At 46.2% G+C, this 17,142-nt stretch overlaps 1 protein-coding gene across 1 annotated transcript in view; it reads left to right on the top strand.

The window, feature by feature from the left end:
* Positions 1-1,313: 1,313 nt before the first annotated feature.
* Positions 1,314-17,142, top strand: part of SGPP2 (sphingosine-1-phosphate phosphatase 2) — a 98,970-nt gene continuing 83,141 nt past the window's right edge. Inside the window, exon 1 of the mRNA XM_063915909.1 lies at positions 1,314-1,838. Within this exon, the coding sequence (XP_063771979.1) occupies positions 1,626-1,838 (213 nt within the window). The 5' untranslated portion in view covers positions 1,314-1,625. The remainder of the gene's footprint in view (positions 1,839-17,142) is intronic.

The raw sequence follows: 17,142 nt of genomic DNA, 5'->3' as shown, positions 1-17,142 counted from the left end.
GGACGTCGGGCCCTCATACCACCCTCATGGAGTCTGTTTCTGATTGTTCGAGTAGACACATGCACATTTGAGGCTTGCTGGAGGTCATTTTGCAGGGCTCTGGCAGTGCTCATCCTGTTCCTCGTTGCACAAAGGCGGAGGTAGCTGTCCTGCTGCTGGGTTGTTGCCCTCCTACGGCCTCCTCCATGTCTCCTGATGTACTGGCCTGTCTCCTGGTAGCGCCTCCATGCTCTGGACACTACGCTGACAGACACAGCAAACCTTCTTGCCACAGCTCGCATTGATGTGCCATCCTGGATGAGCTGCACTACCTGAGCCACTTGTGTGGGTTGTAGACTCCGTCTCATGCTACCGCTAGAGTGAAAGCACAGCCAGCTTTCAAAAGTGACCAAAACATCAGCCAGAAAGCATAGGAGCTGATAAGTGGTCTGTGGTCACCACCTGCAGAACAACTCCTTTATTGGGGGAGCTAATTGCCTATAAATTCCACCTGTTGTCTATTCCATTTGCACAACAGCATGTGAAATTGATAGTCAATCAGTGTTGCTTCCTAAGTGGACAGTTTGATTTCACAGAAGTGTGATTGACTTGGAGTTACATTGTGTTGTTTAAGTGTTCCCTTTATTTTTTTGAGCAGTGTATATATATATATATATATATATATATATATATATATATATATTTATTTTTGTGGAAAGTGGGACAAGAAGCCCAAGTCCATGCTTCTAGTCTGCTGATCATGTTCATACAGCAAAGCTGTCAGCAGCCCATTGTACTGTAAATAGACCCTCACCCAATAAACCAGAGGTTCTCAAACTCGGTCCTCGGGAGCCCACACAGTGCATGTTTTGCAGGTAACCCAGCAGGTGCACAGGTGTATTAATTACTCACTGACACATTTTAAAAGGTCCACAGGTGGAGCTAATTATTTCACTTGCGATTCTGTGAGGAGACCTGCAAAACATGCACTGTGTGGGCCCCCGAGGACCGAGTTTGAGAACCTCTGCAATAAACTTTAAAAACGTAGTGTAACCTTTGTCTAAACCACAGGTTCTCAAACTCGGTCCTCAGGACCCCACACAGTGCATGTTTTGCAGGTCTCCTCACAGAATCACAAGTGAAATAATTAGCTGTACCTGTGGACCTTTTAAAATGTGTCAGTGAGTAATTAATACACCTGTGCACTTGCTGGGTTACCTGCAAAACATGCACTGTGTGGGGTCCTGAGGACCGAGTTTGAGAACCACTGGTCTAAACAATGAATCCATGGTCCTGTTATTGCAGCTGGTGGCACAGACACTCCTCGCCTGCTGTCCTCCATACCTGTCCTGCACTTGAGTACAAGCAGAACAGGTTGGACATGTCTCTGTAGGCAGCATGCAGGGGTCAGCTGCTACATGATTGCTTTTTTGTATGAAGTGTGTGTTGAAGCTTGATGACATTGGCAGTGAAAGTGTTACTGCCTGGTACAGATTCAGTGTAAGGTGTGTGCAGGCACTAGGACCGCCCTGTACACCTGTTCTCCCACGATCTACACTCTTTTTGCTGTATCTTTGCTGATCAAAGGGCAAGGAGAGGGCTGAATCTGTTCTATCACTACTTATCCTGTTTGAATTACACAAAGCATGGCCCTGCTGCTGCTGAATTCTCTGCAGGATCCTCAGCTGGTGGCCCAGTTTCAGAGGTCCTGTGGTCTGACCTTCCTACAGCCAAACGGTGAAGCTAATGGGCATTCCAATGCACAGACCCTCCAGGGAGGCAGGGAGAAGGGTGTTCCCCAGGAAAATGGACATAAGAGCTACAGCAATGGATCATATTCTAATGGAACACTCAAGCAGGTAATATTATAATATTACCTTCAACTTTTATAACAATTAAAATAATATTATAATACTAATAAATAATTATAAGCATCATCATTTTGCAATGAGTTATATGACTATGTAATATAAATATTCCAGGCGTCTCCATTTAACCTGTCAGGTTTGTAGCTTGCAGCATGGTCTCTCTTCTCATAGCCAGAGTTATATAGTAAAGCAGAGCTATTGGAGCTGGCTCTGTGGAATGATCAGCTACAGTCCTCCCATCCGTATGACACCTTAAGGCACTCTGCACAAATATTTGTACCACTGTGCAGTGGGTGTGGTGTTATCTGAATAAACTCAAGTTTCTTTTTTGCAGTAATCTAAACATTGCTCAGTGTATATTAGAGTTTGCGGTGACTTGTCTGTATGTGAAACTGTTGACAGCATAATAAAGAAATGCAGTTTGTTTCCATTTTCCTCGTTATAAAAGTCACCTGTTTTTTTTCCCATGAGTCGTAGCGTTCTGTACAATGTGGTCTGATCTGTGATTCCCTTACTTACAATAGCCCCTGTTTGAAAATGCTGTTTCTACTATGGTTTCTATGCAACAATTCATATTGTTTCAGTGTATAGTAGTAGTAAGTAACACATCACTCCTTTTCATTCATGTAATGGTATAGTTACAGGAACTGTTACACAATATTTACCTTAGTGAAAGATTATAAAACACGCCTTAATAGAAGAGTAATACAGCGGTCACACATTAGTGGGTGACTTGGGTCTATTTATCATACTGCTGTGGTAATTGTCATTGTAGCAAAGCAAGAAGAAATGTGTTCCCACAGCAATTTACCATGATGGGGCTCCCGATATATTGTGAGGCTGTTGGTAGGGGCGCTGACAGCTGTGCTGGGCCCAGGTATTGGGAGGGGGCATGGCCAATGCAGGGAGGTGTGGCCAGTTCCCCTCCTTAGCTAGTATTAAAAAAATATTAGTTACTGTTGCGCATGCGCCACATGGATGGGGGAGTGCCGCATGGTGGCTGATGTGCGCCAGCAGGGGGGTGGGCGGTGAACAGGTGCGTTCGATCAGGGAGAGAGAGAGAGAGAAGGAGGACTGACTGCTTCTGCAGCTGCCTCTCTCCCTCCAGCGGGATTCAGGCCTCCCCAACAGGCCCGGGCTCAGACCATGTAATGCTGGTTCAGGCCGGCTCCCTACATAGCCAGAGTAAGGGGGGAGGGGGGGTGCAGTGCATACTGTTCCCTGGGCACCCATACTGTGCCGGGACACAATGACATCACTAGCAGCTTTCCCTCTTATGCAGCAAAAGAACCAGGCAGCCAGAATGTGATCATGACAGTATGAAGTGCAGGCAGAGACACAGGAGTATGAGGTATAATGAGATTCCGGTGGAGCTTTCTAACCAGGGGAGGATAAAATAGTTGTCTTTCAATTAGGTGGAGCCAGGCATTATTAAACCATTAAAATGAATATAAAATCTAATATACACCATTGGTTTAAATGTAATATACATAATCCATACATCCCAACATGACCCATCCCAGGAGGGACAAAGTGCTCTCTACCTGGGCTTCCTTCTAAATTATGATTGCAATCACCTGTGTTGAACTTGAAAGACCTTTCTTATCAATTAAATAGTTCAACACATGTGACACCAATCATATACTGAGAGGGAAGTCCAGGTAGAGAGTATTTTGTCCCTCCTGGAATGGGTCATGTTGAGAGTTATGCATAATCTAACACACGCACACACCAACGGGGCCCCCCTGTCTGAAGTACCCCAAGGCTAAATCCGGCCCTGGCTCCCTGCAGTAACCTCTGTGGCTGTCCCCTCTGGTTGACTCTGTGGAGACTGGGAGGGAGAGATTACTGCCTCCCCGTATGGTCTGGACTGTTCCAGTTTTTACGCCATTCCTGGACCATATGGGGAAGGCTCTCTCTCTCTTTCGCTCCACTCTCTCTTTCGCTCGCTCTCTCTTTCGCTCTCTCTTTCGCTCTCTCTTTCGCTCTCTCTTTCGCTCTCTCTTTCGCTCTCTTTCGCTCTCTTTCGCTCTCTTTCGCTCTCTCTTTCGCTCTCGCTCTCTCGCTCTCGCTCTCTCGCTCTCGCTCTCGCTCTCTCTTTCGCTCTCGCTCTCTCTTTCGCTCTCGCTCTCTCTTTCGCTCTCGCTCTCTCTTTCGCTCTCGCTCTCTCTTTCGCTCTCGCTCTCTCTTTCGCTCTCGCTCTCTCTTTCGCTCTCGCTCTCTCTTTCGCTCTCGCTCTCTCTCTCTCTCTCTTTTGCTCTCTCTCTCTCTCTCTCTCTCTCTTTTGCTCTCTCTCTCTCTCTCTCTCTCTCTTTTGCTCTCTCTCTCTCTCTCTCTCTCTCTCTCTCTCTCTCTCTCTTTTGCTCTCTCTCTCTCTCTCTCTCTCTTTTGCTCTCTCTCTCTCTCTCTCTTTTGCTCTCTCTCTCTCTCTCTCTTTTGCTCTCTCTCCCTCTCTCTCTTTTGCTCTCTCTCCCTCTCTCTCTTTCTCTCTTTCTCTCTCTTTCTCTCTCTCTTTCGCTCTCTCTTTCTCTCTCTCTCTTCCCTTCGCTGCAGGCAAAAGTTTTCAGTAATATGAGCATACATGGCAACTACATAGAGATTTGACTCTCCAGCTTTGTTGGCCCCCCATTGCCACTGTATATCATGTTTAGAGAAGCTGAGAGATGTCAGGATAAAAGGCTTATCTTCACGAATATACCTTTTAATCTAGTTAGATCTAATAATATGTTATGTTAGACTATTTGGTGCAACTCCTAGCAACTAAATCTTAGCTTCAATGTATAAAACTGTGTATGGTGGAGCTTTATCAAACCTTGGAGAGAGAGGACGTACTAACCAATATGCTTGTAACTGCCATGTTACAAGCTGTGTTTGAAAAATGACCGTTAAAAGCTGCTTGGTTGGAACTTTATTTTTCTCCAAGGTTTGACACATCTCCCCCAAACTACTAACAATCATCTTCAGTCATGTTACAGGCTAGGTTTGAAAAAATAGGATTTTAATTACCTACCGGTAAATCCTTTCCTCATAGTCCGTAGATTATACTGGGGTCCACATTAGTACTATGGGGTATAGACGGGTCCACTAGGAGGAGCCATGGGCACTTTAAGAATTTGACAGTGTGGGCTGGCTCCTCCCTCTATGACCCTCCTACCAGACTCAGTCTAGGAAACTGTGCTGAGGAGACGGACATACTTTAAGAGAAGGATACAAAAGGATAGTGGTGAGATTCCGAACCAGCACACACAAACTAGAGGAAAACCAAGCTAACCAAACTTTAAACCAGGAACAGCAACCGCTGAACCAACAATACTTAACCATGTAACGGAGCAGGAAGAAACGAAGCACTGAACGGACACCCAGTATCCTCTAAGGCATGGATTTTCAACCTTTTTTTTACTCGCGGCACACCAAACAATATTTTAAAATTGCCAAGGCACACCATCCGTTCCCCACAGGGAAAAAAACAAAAAAAAACCACACATTGGCCCTCACAGTAAAAAAAAATATCCACACATACATTGGCCTACACAGAAAAAACAATCACATTGCTCCCCACATAAATCATATTGCTCCCTACATAAATCCTATTGCACCCCACATGAATTCTTCACATTGTTCCCCCCATAAATCCTTATTCTCCCCACATAAATCCTATTGTTCCCCACAGGAGAAAAAAAACAACAAATATTAGCCCCTACCGGTCAGCTGTCCTCCTTCCTGTCCCTCAGTGGCGGCGGTTGTTCAGTGGTTGAAAAAGCCTGCTCTACGGACTATGAGAAAAAGATTTATTACCTACCGGTAAATCCTATTTTCTCTTACATCCTAGAGCAGGGGTTCTCAAACTCGGTCCTCAGGGGCGCGCACACAGTGCATGTTTTGCAGGTCTCCTCACAATCACAAGTGAAATAATTAGCTCCACCTGTGGACCTTTTAAAATGTGTCTGTGAGTAATTAATACACCTGTGCACTTGCTGGGTTACCTGCAAAACATGCACTGTGTGCGCCCCTGAGGACCGAGTTTGAGAACCCCTGTCCTAGAGGATACTGGGGTCCACATTAGTACCATGGGGATGTACCAAAGCTCCCAATCCGGGTGGGAGAGTGCTGAGGTTCCTGCAGAACTGACTGACCAAACTGAAGGTCCTCAGAGGCCAAAGTATCGAACTTGTAGAACTTAGCAAACGTGTTCAAACCTTACCAAGTAGCTCCTCGGCAGAGCTGTAAAGCCAAGACACCCCGGGCAGCCGCCAAGGAAGAACCCACCGACCTAGTAGAGTGGGCCTGTACAGACTTTGGACATGGCAAACCTGCCGTGGAATAAGCATGATTGATAGTAAGCCTGATCCAACGTGCAATAGTCTGCTTTGAAGCAGGACACCCAATTTTATTGGGAGCATAGAGAACAAACAGCGAGTCTGATTTCCGATGAGGAGCTGTCCGTTTCACATAGATCTTCAAAGCCCTCACATCCAAGGACTTTGCAGTAGCCGAGTTGTTGGTAAGCACCGACACAACAATAGGTTGGTTGATATGAAACGCAGACACCACCTTTGGAAGAAAGTGCTGACGAGTTCTGAGTTCAGACCTATCTTCATGAAAAATCAAATAGGGGCTTTTGTGAGACAACGCCCCCAGCTCCGACACACGCCACGCAGAAGCCAAGGCCAACAGTGTGACGGCCTTCCACGTAAGAAACTTGACGTCAACGTCAGGCTCAAACCAATCCGATTGCAGGAACGGCAACACCACATTGAAATCCTAAGGTGCAGTAGGAGGCACAAAGGGAGGTTGGATGTGCAGAACCCCCTTCAAAAATGTCTGAACCTCAGGGAGAGAAGCCAATTGTTTCTGGAAAAAAATGGATAAGGCCGAAATCTGGACCTTTATGGAGACCTAGTCCCACATCCACACCTGACTGCAGAAAAAGGAGAAAACGCCCCAACTTAAATTCCGTCGCATGAATTTTCCTGTTCTCACACCAAGAGACGTATTTTTTCCAAATACGGTGGTAATGTTTAGATGTTACCCCCTTACTGGCTTGGATCAGGGTTGGAATAACCCTATTGGGGATCCCATTCCGGGCTAGAATTTGACGCTCAACCTCCATGCCGTCAAACATAGCCGTGGTAAGTCTTGATAGAGGAACAGCCCCTGTTGGAAAAGGTCCTCGCGAAGAGGTAGAGGCCGCCGGTCCTCCAGGAGCTTCTCCAGTAGATCCGCATACCAGGCTCGTCTTGGCCAGTCCAGAGCAATGAGAATTGCTTGAACGTTTTCCCTTTTTATTCTTTTGAGAACCTTTTGGGATCAAAGGGAGTGGTGGAAACACGTACACCATCTGGTAGACCCATGACCCAAAGCATCCAACGCCACTGCTTGTGGGTCCATCGACCTGGAACAATACCGCTTGAGCTTCTTGTTGAGGCGAGAGGCCATCATGTCGACTAGTGGCATTCCCCACCGACGTGTCAAGCTCCCGGACACCTCCGGGTGAAGGCCCCACTCCCCCGTGTGGAAGTGGTGTCTGCTGTGGAAGTCTGCTTCCCAGGTGTCTACTCCCGGAATGAAGATCACGGACAATGCGAGAGCGTGTCTTTCTGCCCAGAGGAGAATCCTTGTTACCTCTGACATTGCTGCTTTGCTCTTCGTTCCGCCTTGTCGGTTTATGTACGTTACTGCCTTCACATTGTCCAACTGAACCTGAATGGCCTGATCTTGAAGAAGATGCGATGCCTGTAGAAGGGTGTTGTATATGGCTCTTAGTTCCAGAACGTTGATCGTAAGAATGGCTTCCTGACTTGACCATTTTCCTTGGAACTATTCCCCTTGGGTGACTGCTCCCCAACCTTTGAGGCTTGCGGCTGTGGTTAGCAGAATCCAATTTTGAATCTCGAACCTCCGGCCTTCGGTCAGATGAGAAGTCTGAAGCCACCACAGAAGAGAAATCCTGGCTTTTGGAGACAGATGGATCCTCTGGTGCATGTGAGGATGCGATCTGGACCATTTGTCCAACAGATCCAGCTGGAAGGGACTTGCGTGAAACCTTCCGTACTGCAGCGCTTCGTAAGTGGCCACCATCTTTCCCAGAAGGTGAATGCATAGATGCACCGATATCCGGATTTTCCTTAGAACATCCCTCACCCTCGACTGGATCACCAATGCCTTTTCCAACGGAAGGAATACCTTCTGTGCCTCCGAATCCAGTATCATCCCCAGGAATGGAAGTTACCGTGTTGGTTCCAGATGAGATTTTGGTAGGTTCAGAATCCACCCGTGATCCTGGAGTAGACTGGTTGAGAGGGCAATGTTGTCTAACAACCTCTCCCTGGAAGGAGCTTTTATCAGCAGATCATCCAGATATGGAATTATGTTCACTCCCTGAATGTGGAGGAGAAACATCATCTCTGCCATTACCTTGGTGAACACCCTTGGTGCCGTGGAGAGGCCAAATGGCAGGGCCTGGAACTGGTAGTGACAGTCCTGTAATGCAAACCTTAAATAAGCCTGATGAGGCGGCCAAATCGGAATATGAAGGTACGCATCTTTGATATCCAGAGACACCATGAATTCCCCCTCTTCCAGACCTGAGATCACCGCTCTCAGAGACTCCATCCTGAACTTGAACACCCGTAGTTCAACGACTTGAGATTTAAAATGGGCCTTACCGAACCGTCCAGCTTCAGAACCACAAACAGGTTGGAATAATAACCGTGGCTTTGCAGCTGAAGTGGAACTGGAACAATGACCCGAGTCCGTATCAGTTTTTGAATTGCTTCCTGTAAAGTCATACTTGCTTCTTGAGAAGCTGGTAAGCCTGATTTGAAGAATCTGCAAGGTGGGAGTTCCTGAAACTCCAGTCTGTAGCCCTGGGTTATAAGATTTATGATCCAGGGATCCTGGCAAGACATTGCCCATCTGTGACTGAAGAATCTTAAACGGGTTCCCACCTGCCTTTCTTCCAGGCAGTGCGGTCCACCGTCATGCTGAAGGCTTAGAGGAAGCAGAACCGGGGTACTGTGAACCTGCAGTTGCTGGTTTTCTGGGTTTACCCCTATTGTTCTTAAACTTCGCTGTCCAAAAGGACAGCAGAGTTGTAACAGTGTAGGATTTGCTAGCCGGGGGAGCTGTGGAAGGAAGGTATGTAGACTTAACCGCCGTAGCCTTGGATATTTACGTATCCAGTTCATCTCCATAAAAAGGTCTTCCCCTGTGAAAGGTAGGCTTTCCACACCTTTCCTGGAATCTGCGTCCACAGTCCACTGGCCTAGCCACAAGCCCCTGCGTGCCGATACTGCCATAGCAGTGGAGCGTGCATTGAGTAAACCAATTTCCTTTATGGCCTCCACCATAAAGTTAGCCGACACCTGTATATGCTGAAAGAGTAAAATGATCTCCCCCCTGGATAAGGAATCTAACCCATCAATTAGATTACCTGACCATTTTGCAATGGCACTAGAGATCCACGCACATGATATAGTGGGTCTCTGGGCCACCCTCACAGCTGTGTACAGAGATTTGAGAGTCTCAATCTTGCGGTTTGAAGCATCCTTCAAGGAAGCTGCCCCAGGAACAGGTAAAACTATCTTACGTGACAGCCTAGAAACTGATGCGTCAACAATCGGTGGGTTTTCCCATTTCTTTCTGTCATCCTGAGGAAACGGGAAGGATATGAGTAGCCTTTTTGGGACCTGAAACTTCTTGTCAGGATTCATCCAAGTTGCTTCAAATAGGGAATTTTATTTCTGAGATTACATTAAAATAAGATTCCTCCTTGTCCTCTGACACCTTATCAGGAATGTGCAGGATCACCCTCCTCTGGGTCTGATACATCTTCATCATTATCGGTATCAGCCTGCATAATTTGGGCCAGAGTACGCTTCTGTGGACAAATAGCAGGGGACTGAGGCACCAGAATAACCATTGAATCTCTATTCATCAGGTTATCTACAGATTGCCTTAAATATTGCGTCTCCTTTTCAGTTTGGGACAATTTGTTTGAAACACTTGAAATCATCCCTTTTAATGAATCTAACCATACAGGTTCTGATCCACTAGCCTGAGAATGTGTACTCTCCTGAGTACACTGTAGAGATCCCCCAGATTGAGAAAAGCACTCAGCTGTGCATGATACACACTCCTTTGACATGATAAATGTAAAAGAACTCTCTCTCTCTCTCTCTCTCTCTCTCTCTCTCTCTCTCTCTCTCTCTCTCTCTCTCTCTCTCTCTCTCTCTCTCTCTCTCTCTCTCTCTCTCTCTCTCTCTCTCTCTCTCTCTCGTTAAAAGCACAGTTAACCCACACAGAGCCCTTCTAGAGAGACTTGGAGTATATTGGAGACAGCCACACAGCGTCCTATAGATAATATACAAACTTAGCTAGGTCACAAACTAAGTACCCTAATAGGGCTTAGTGTGATAGCTGGGCAGCGGCCGGGCCATCAGTGATTTTAAAAGCATTGCACGCCAGGCCGTGTCATCACATAAGCAAGCAGTTTATTCACAGTTCAGACAGGGTAATCACGACCGTAACATTTAACTTCTTTTTCTTCTCTCCAGCATAATATTCATATGGGTTCCATCAGGTTACATCTCCTTTCATTTGCTTCACTGGCAATAACAGCATTTACAGTGATGTGGCAGCATTACAGTACAGTACATACCAGCGCAGTCTCTGGGAATCAGTAATGCGGCTTCCGCAAACTGAGATTCATTTCAGTGTGCTCTCCCCCATTCGCTAGGGGCTCTATCTAAACGGGATCTCTCATGGACACGTTACTGGGGGCCTTCCGCCAAACGTGATTTCCTATCACTCACCCAGCTCGTCCTCTCCCGCAGACTCACACCTCCCGTCCTGTTTCTTGGGTACCCCTGAAGGTGAATATACCCTTTATTTCTTCCAATGATTGTTCATGCTGTAACTTCTCTCACACTGCAATTCTGGATATCTCTTGCTCTTCCTAGCAGCACCTACATGCTGTTCCATAATGCCAGGGACTGTGGAGTTATAGATGCTTGTTCCACAGTCCCCAGACTGCGTTTCTCCTGGACACTAGCCTGTGCCCTCCATCTCAGTCCTCAGCTCACACTGAACTGTCCTGTGCTTTGTTCCTTTTGCTAAAATCCCCCTGCACTTCCTGTCCTAACCCCCTAGATGTGGCAGGGTCTGCCAGAACTGGTTTTGGGGCCATAAAACTCCCCCACTCACTGATAAGAATTAAATGACTTTTGGAACTTTCCAATATCTCTTGTATCCTAACATTCCAATATTGCACCCCCCCCCCCCCTGCTATGACCCCCTGGTACCACTGAGGTGATTTGGAGTCCTTGTGGAGGAGCTGCGCTTCCCTCTCAGGCTGCCTGTGTTGCCTGCTAATGGGAAAATGGTGCTGGTAAGCTGCTGGGTCTGCTCATAGTGAAGGCCCCACCCCCATAATGGCGCATGGCCTTCCCGGGTTTTATTCTGGCTGAGGTGCAGAAAAAAAGTCTACAGTGAAACCCCTGTAAGGTATCCCAGTTTGTGGGTAATAGTAGTGGCTCCAGCCGCCCCTTACAGCGGTCACACCGTGCACCTGAAGCCTGGAGCGCAGCGTGCATGCAGCGTTGCGCTGCTACCCTTATGCCACCATTAAAGCCGGCGACCCGCTAACCGGGATGCCGGCCACCTACTCGCCACTCTTCAATCGTCTGGCTCTGTTAGGGGTGGTGGTGTGCTGTGGGTCGGTACGCTCGCCGTGGCGGGGTTTGCGAATAGGACCCTCAGGAGCTCCGTGTCCTGTCAGCAGGGAACGGGACCATTAACCCTAGGGAGGTTGGTCTGTGGCCCCTTCCTAAGTCCCACGAAGCAGGCAAGCTAGTGCCAACCAGACCTGCCTGGAAATAATAAAATAGAAAATAAATGTTGAAAACTCTTCAGGAGCTTCACAAGCGTGACCGGCTCCTTCGGGCACATTTTCTAAACTGAGTCTGGTAAGAGGGGCATAGAGGGAGGAGCCAGCTCAAACTATCAAATTCTTAAAGTTCCCATGGCTCCTAGTGGACCCGTCTATACCCCATGGTACTAATGTGGACCCCAGTATCCTCTAGGACACAGGTTCTCAAACTCAGTCCTCAGGACTCCAAACAGTGCATGTTTTACAGGTCTCCTCACAGAATCGCAAGTGAAATAATTTGCTCCACCTGTGGACCTTTTAAAATGTGTCGGTGAGTAATTAATACACCTGCGCACCTGCTGGGTTACCTGCAAAACATGCACTGTGTGGGGTCCTGAGGACCGAGTTTGAGAACCACTGCTCTAGGACGTAAGAGAAATGACAGGAGCTGATTAGTTGGTACTTTCTCTCTCCAAGCTTTTGTAAATATCCCCAAAGTCCCCTGGACAAATGGGCACACAAGCTACTGAGAGGGGGCAAATATGCTGGAAAAAGTTTGCCACGTTTGCCCTAATACATAGGGCCGTCTTATTGAACATAAAAGGTATTAAGTTGAGTATAACTGTCCACATAAATGGATGGCAAAACTGAAGGTGAACAAGGCACTCGGCAGTGTCGGCACTCTGTCACAGTGGTTGCATCATTTCTTTCAGCCATTTTCTGTCCATAGCTTCTTCGTATCTGATAATCAGTATGTGTCAATAGGATTTTTACTGGGGGGATGCGTTTGGCGTCCCGGACGCCGGCATTTCATACCCAACCCTTACAGGGCATCAGCTCATATTGCAGATGATATCGCAGCATGTGTAGATAGATTTAATTGCCTCTAACATTCAGGCTATTCAGTGTATACTGACATTTCAGGTGTCAGTGACCGATGTCGTTTAGCTATTGGTGAGTTTATATTCTTGTTTTATTTACCATACTGTCAATAGTTACTGTACCTGGGAAACGCAGCAGACAAACAGTGTCATTGTGGAAACAGCCAAACCATCAAATGAGGCAGCGGCTGATCATGGAAGTTTTTATTTTATTTTTTTAAACTGTATCTCTTGTAACTGTAGTGACATAAATAATAGCCTGGGGTAGAGGGGTAATAGATTGCACATGCTTGGCCCTTTACGCTAATGTCTGTGTATGCACATAGTGATTTGATACTGCAGCAAATCCAGAGAAGCCTTTCCAGCAGCGCTGGATCTCATTGGTTATGTAAGCTAAAGGTAGTTGGTTTTCAACACTTTTTATCCTAACTTGGATAAAGCTAGAGTACCAAACAGCTCCTTTCATTTTTTTTTTTTTTAACAAAGCCGGTAAAATAATAGCTAGAAGCCGATTGGTTTGTACTTTATCTCTCTCTTCATTAACTCTCTCCAAGCTTTGATAAACCTCCCACTTAATAAATTGCTCACAGTCACCATCCACATGGAGGAATATAGGATGGAGTATTTTATTATTATTATTATTATTATTATTATTATTAGCAGTTTCTTATATAGCGCAGCATATTCCGTTGCGCTTTACAATTAGAACAGTTATAGAACAAAACTGGGCAAAGATAGACAGACATAGAGGTAGGAAGGCCCTGCTCGCAAGCTTACAATCTATAGGGAAATAGGCATTGATACACAAGGATAGATGCTACCTATTGCATAATGGTCCACCAGATTGCTAGGTTCTTAATGGGTTGTATGATATGATCACCCCCGCAATGTTGGAAGTCAAAATATGTTAGGTTATGTGGACTGTACAGAGAGGATGTAATTAGATAGGGAAGCACTGACGGTTATGTGGGTGAGTCTGAAATTTGATAGGCTTGTCTGAAGAGGTGAGTTTTCAGGGAACGTTTAAAGGTTTGGGGACTAGAGGAGAGTCTTATTGTGCATGGGAGGGCATTCCACAGAGTGGTGTAAAGTCCTGTAATTTTGAGTGGGAACAAGTAATACATGTGGATGAGAGACGCAGATCTTGTCCAGAGCAGAGAGGTCTGGTAGGGAGATATTTTGAGATGAGTGAGGAGATGTATGATGGTGCAGTTTAGTTAATAGCCTTGTATGTAAGTAACAGTATTTTATATTTAACACGGTAGAATACCGGTAACCAATGGAGGGACTGACCGAGCGGATTAACAGACGAAGAACGTCTAGCGAGGAAGATTAGCCTCGCAGCTGTATTCAAAATGGATTGTAGTGGTGAGAGCCTGTGTTTGGGAAGACCAGTAAGAAGACTATTACAATAATCAATGCGGGAGATAATGAGTGCATGGATTAGAGTTTTTGCAGTGTCTTGTGTAAGATGAGGGCATATTTTGGATATGTTTTATTTAGGTGCATGTAACCTGATTTAGAGACCGATTAAATGTGTGGAACAAAGGACAGTTCAGAGTCAAAGGTGACACCTAGGCAGCGAGCTTGTGGGGTAGGGTAGACAGTCGCATTGTCAATAGTTATGGAGATATCAGGTTGGTAACTACTCTTGGTTGGTGGGAAAATAATTCTGTTTTGGAAATGTTGAGTTTGAGGTGGCGAGATGACATCCAAGATGAAATGGCAGACAGGCATTCAGTGACACAAGCCAATACAGATGGTGATAAATCTGGGAACGATAGGTAGATTTGAGTATCATCAGCCTACAAATTATACTGAAATCCGAAGTAGCTGATTAGTTTACCAAGAGATGAGGTATAGATAGAGAATAGCAGAGGACCCAAGACTGAGCCTTGCGGTACTCCAACTGATAGAGGTAGAGAAGAAGAAGTAGAATCAGAGAAGTAAACACTGAAAGAGCGATTAGATAGGTAGGATGAGAACTAAGTAAGGGCTGTGTCCTGAAGACCTAGGGATTGTAGTGTTTGTATGAGAAGAGTGTGGTCAACAGTGTCAAAAGAAGCAGATAGATCTAGAAGAATAAGAAGTGTGTAATGGCCTTTTGATCTAGCAGTGACCAGATCATTCACTACTTTGGTCAGTGCCGTCTCTGTGGAGTGTTGGGCACGAAAGTCTGACTGAAGTGGGTCCAATAAGTTGCGGGAGTTAAGAAAGTGTGTAAGGCGAGTGTAGGCAAGTCTCTCAAGTAGCTTGGGGGGACATGGTAGCTGAGAAATGGGACAGTAGTTAGAGAGTGTGTTTGGGTCCGAGTTGTGTTTTGTTTTGTTTTTTTAGAATGGGAGTAATCACTGCATGTTTAAACAGAGAAGGAAAGATACCAGCAGAGAGAGAGATTACAGATTTTAGTTAAGTAAGCTCCAGTACCTAGGACAGATCCAGCCAACCTGCAGCTGCCAGAAAATGGAACCGTCCATGTCTCCTCAGCCGTACACTGTCACCTGTCTTACAGGATTCAGGTAAGTAATCAGCCCAGAGGAACAGCTAACATGCAGTTCATACCTGTAACAGAAGCAGCTTCTCTCTTTTACAGAGTCCGCAGGCCCTTTGCAAGTCCTCAGAGTGCATAACACTGAAGTTACTTCCAAAACAGTGCGGGTTAGCTGACCAATCAGCGGTCATGTGATTCTCCTGACCAATCCCTGAGCAGCCAGAGGTATAAAGGAAGCCATCCGTGCACATACTAATTGCCAGTGCTTTGTTGTATTCAGAGCTGCAGCAAGCTACTTTGTATCTTCCTGACTGTATTCACCAAGAGACTTCCACCTAGAGACTATCAGTGCACTCTCCACCAAGCGCTTCCTGGCTTCTGTGTCACTGGTGCCATTCCAGTGTAAACCTGCAGCTGTTCTAAGTATTACTGGTGCAATCGCTGCTCCAGCTATCTTGTATTGCTGGTGCTATCCCAGCAATCATGTGTAGCTGGTACTGCCCTGCCACCCAGCAATCCTGTATAGCTGGTACTGCTCTGCATCCCAGCTTCAAAGCCTGTGTAGCTGGTACTGCCCTACAATCCTGTGTAGCTGGTACTGCTCTGCATCCCAGCATCTAAGTCTGTGTAGCTGGTACTGATCCGCATCTTCTTCTGTGTAGGTCTATGGTCATTTTCTGTATCTTGAAAGACCTGTAGCAACACACAAAATCAGGAACCCTTTCATGTATGTGCAGTTTCCATCCTGCCGGTTCATTAAGGGTCTGTTTATAAAACAGTATTTGCAGCTATGTCCCCTAAAAATTAAAAAAAAAAAAACAGTTTTCAGGGGACTAGCCGCAAATACTTGTGTATCCCTGCAATGCATGAAGGAAGGATCACAGCATACCTGTTGCGATCCCTCCATTGCCACCAGCAGCCGCATCCCACATAGGTTTCTATGGGGGATGCAATGCTGCCCGATTTATCAATCTCCTGATTGCAGTAGCCCGTTGTAGCCTATGGACTGCGGGATGTAGTTCCGGGAGGGTTCCCCAGGAACCCTCCGCTGGAAAAGGCCCCTGTGCATGTTGGTAAGGCTAACCCCACATGCACAGAAGGCCTGTACGCGCACTCTACACATTGCATCCTTTTTGAGCCCCTGTTCCTGCCTGTGCCAGGTGATGCATTCACCCGAAGTGATCGCATTCTGCAGTGCAATCCTGGGCGCTAATATCACACCTAGATCGTTTTGCAAATGCGATAATTGATAAATAGGCCTCTAAAATATCTAATTCTAGATTGTAAGCTCGTAAGAGCAGGGCCTTCTTTCCTCATATGCCTTTCCTTTTCTTACTTACACTATCTTATACTCCACAATCCCTTTGATGGCACCCAACCCCGGGATTTCTATACCTGTCCTATATTGTCCTGTACTGTAAGTGCTGTTTTCTTGTTTGCACATTTGATTATGTACTGTGTAATGGGCGCTGCGGATCCCTTGTGGCGCCATATAAATAAAGGATAATAATAATATCTAATTCTAATTGTGTGAATTACCCTTAGCACATAGGGCTAGATGCATCATCGCTTAGAAAGTGATAAAAAGGAGAGTGAAAAAGTACCAGCCAATCAGCTCCTAACTGCCATGTCACAGGTTGTGTTTGAAAAATGTCAGTTAGGACTCGGAGATGATTGGCTGGGACTTTTTCACTTTCCATTTGATCACTTTCCAAGCGATGATTCATCTAGCCCACAGGCTTAGAATCAGCACGTGGTTCATCCATCATTCTGCACAAAATCCCCATGAACAGTTTCACACAAATACTATGGGGTCGATTTATCACCATCCACATCTGAGGATGCGGATGTGCTGTGATAATATCAGCCCAATCTGCAATGTGATAACTGATTACATTGCACAGATGTATCAATTATCTCATGCAGGGACAGAGGTTGTGAGAAAGCTCCGTCCCTGCGATGCCACTCCGCAGCCAAATCGGGATATTTCCCGTATATGTGCTGGACATACGCCACCGACTGACATTGCTGATGCTACCACTGGCACCCCCGTGC

The sequence above is a fragment of the Pseudophryne corroboree genome, chromosome 4, assembly GCF_028390025.1.
Source record: "Pseudophryne corroboree isolate aPseCor3 chromosome 4, aPseCor3.hap2, whole genome shotgun sequence".
NCBI classification, from domain to species: Eukaryota; Metazoa; Chordata; class Amphibia; order Anura; family Myobatrachidae; genus Pseudophryne; species Pseudophryne corroboree.
The sequence above is the reverse complement of the archived record's forward strand: the minus strand, read 5'-3'. Positions and strand labels throughout refer to the sequence as shown.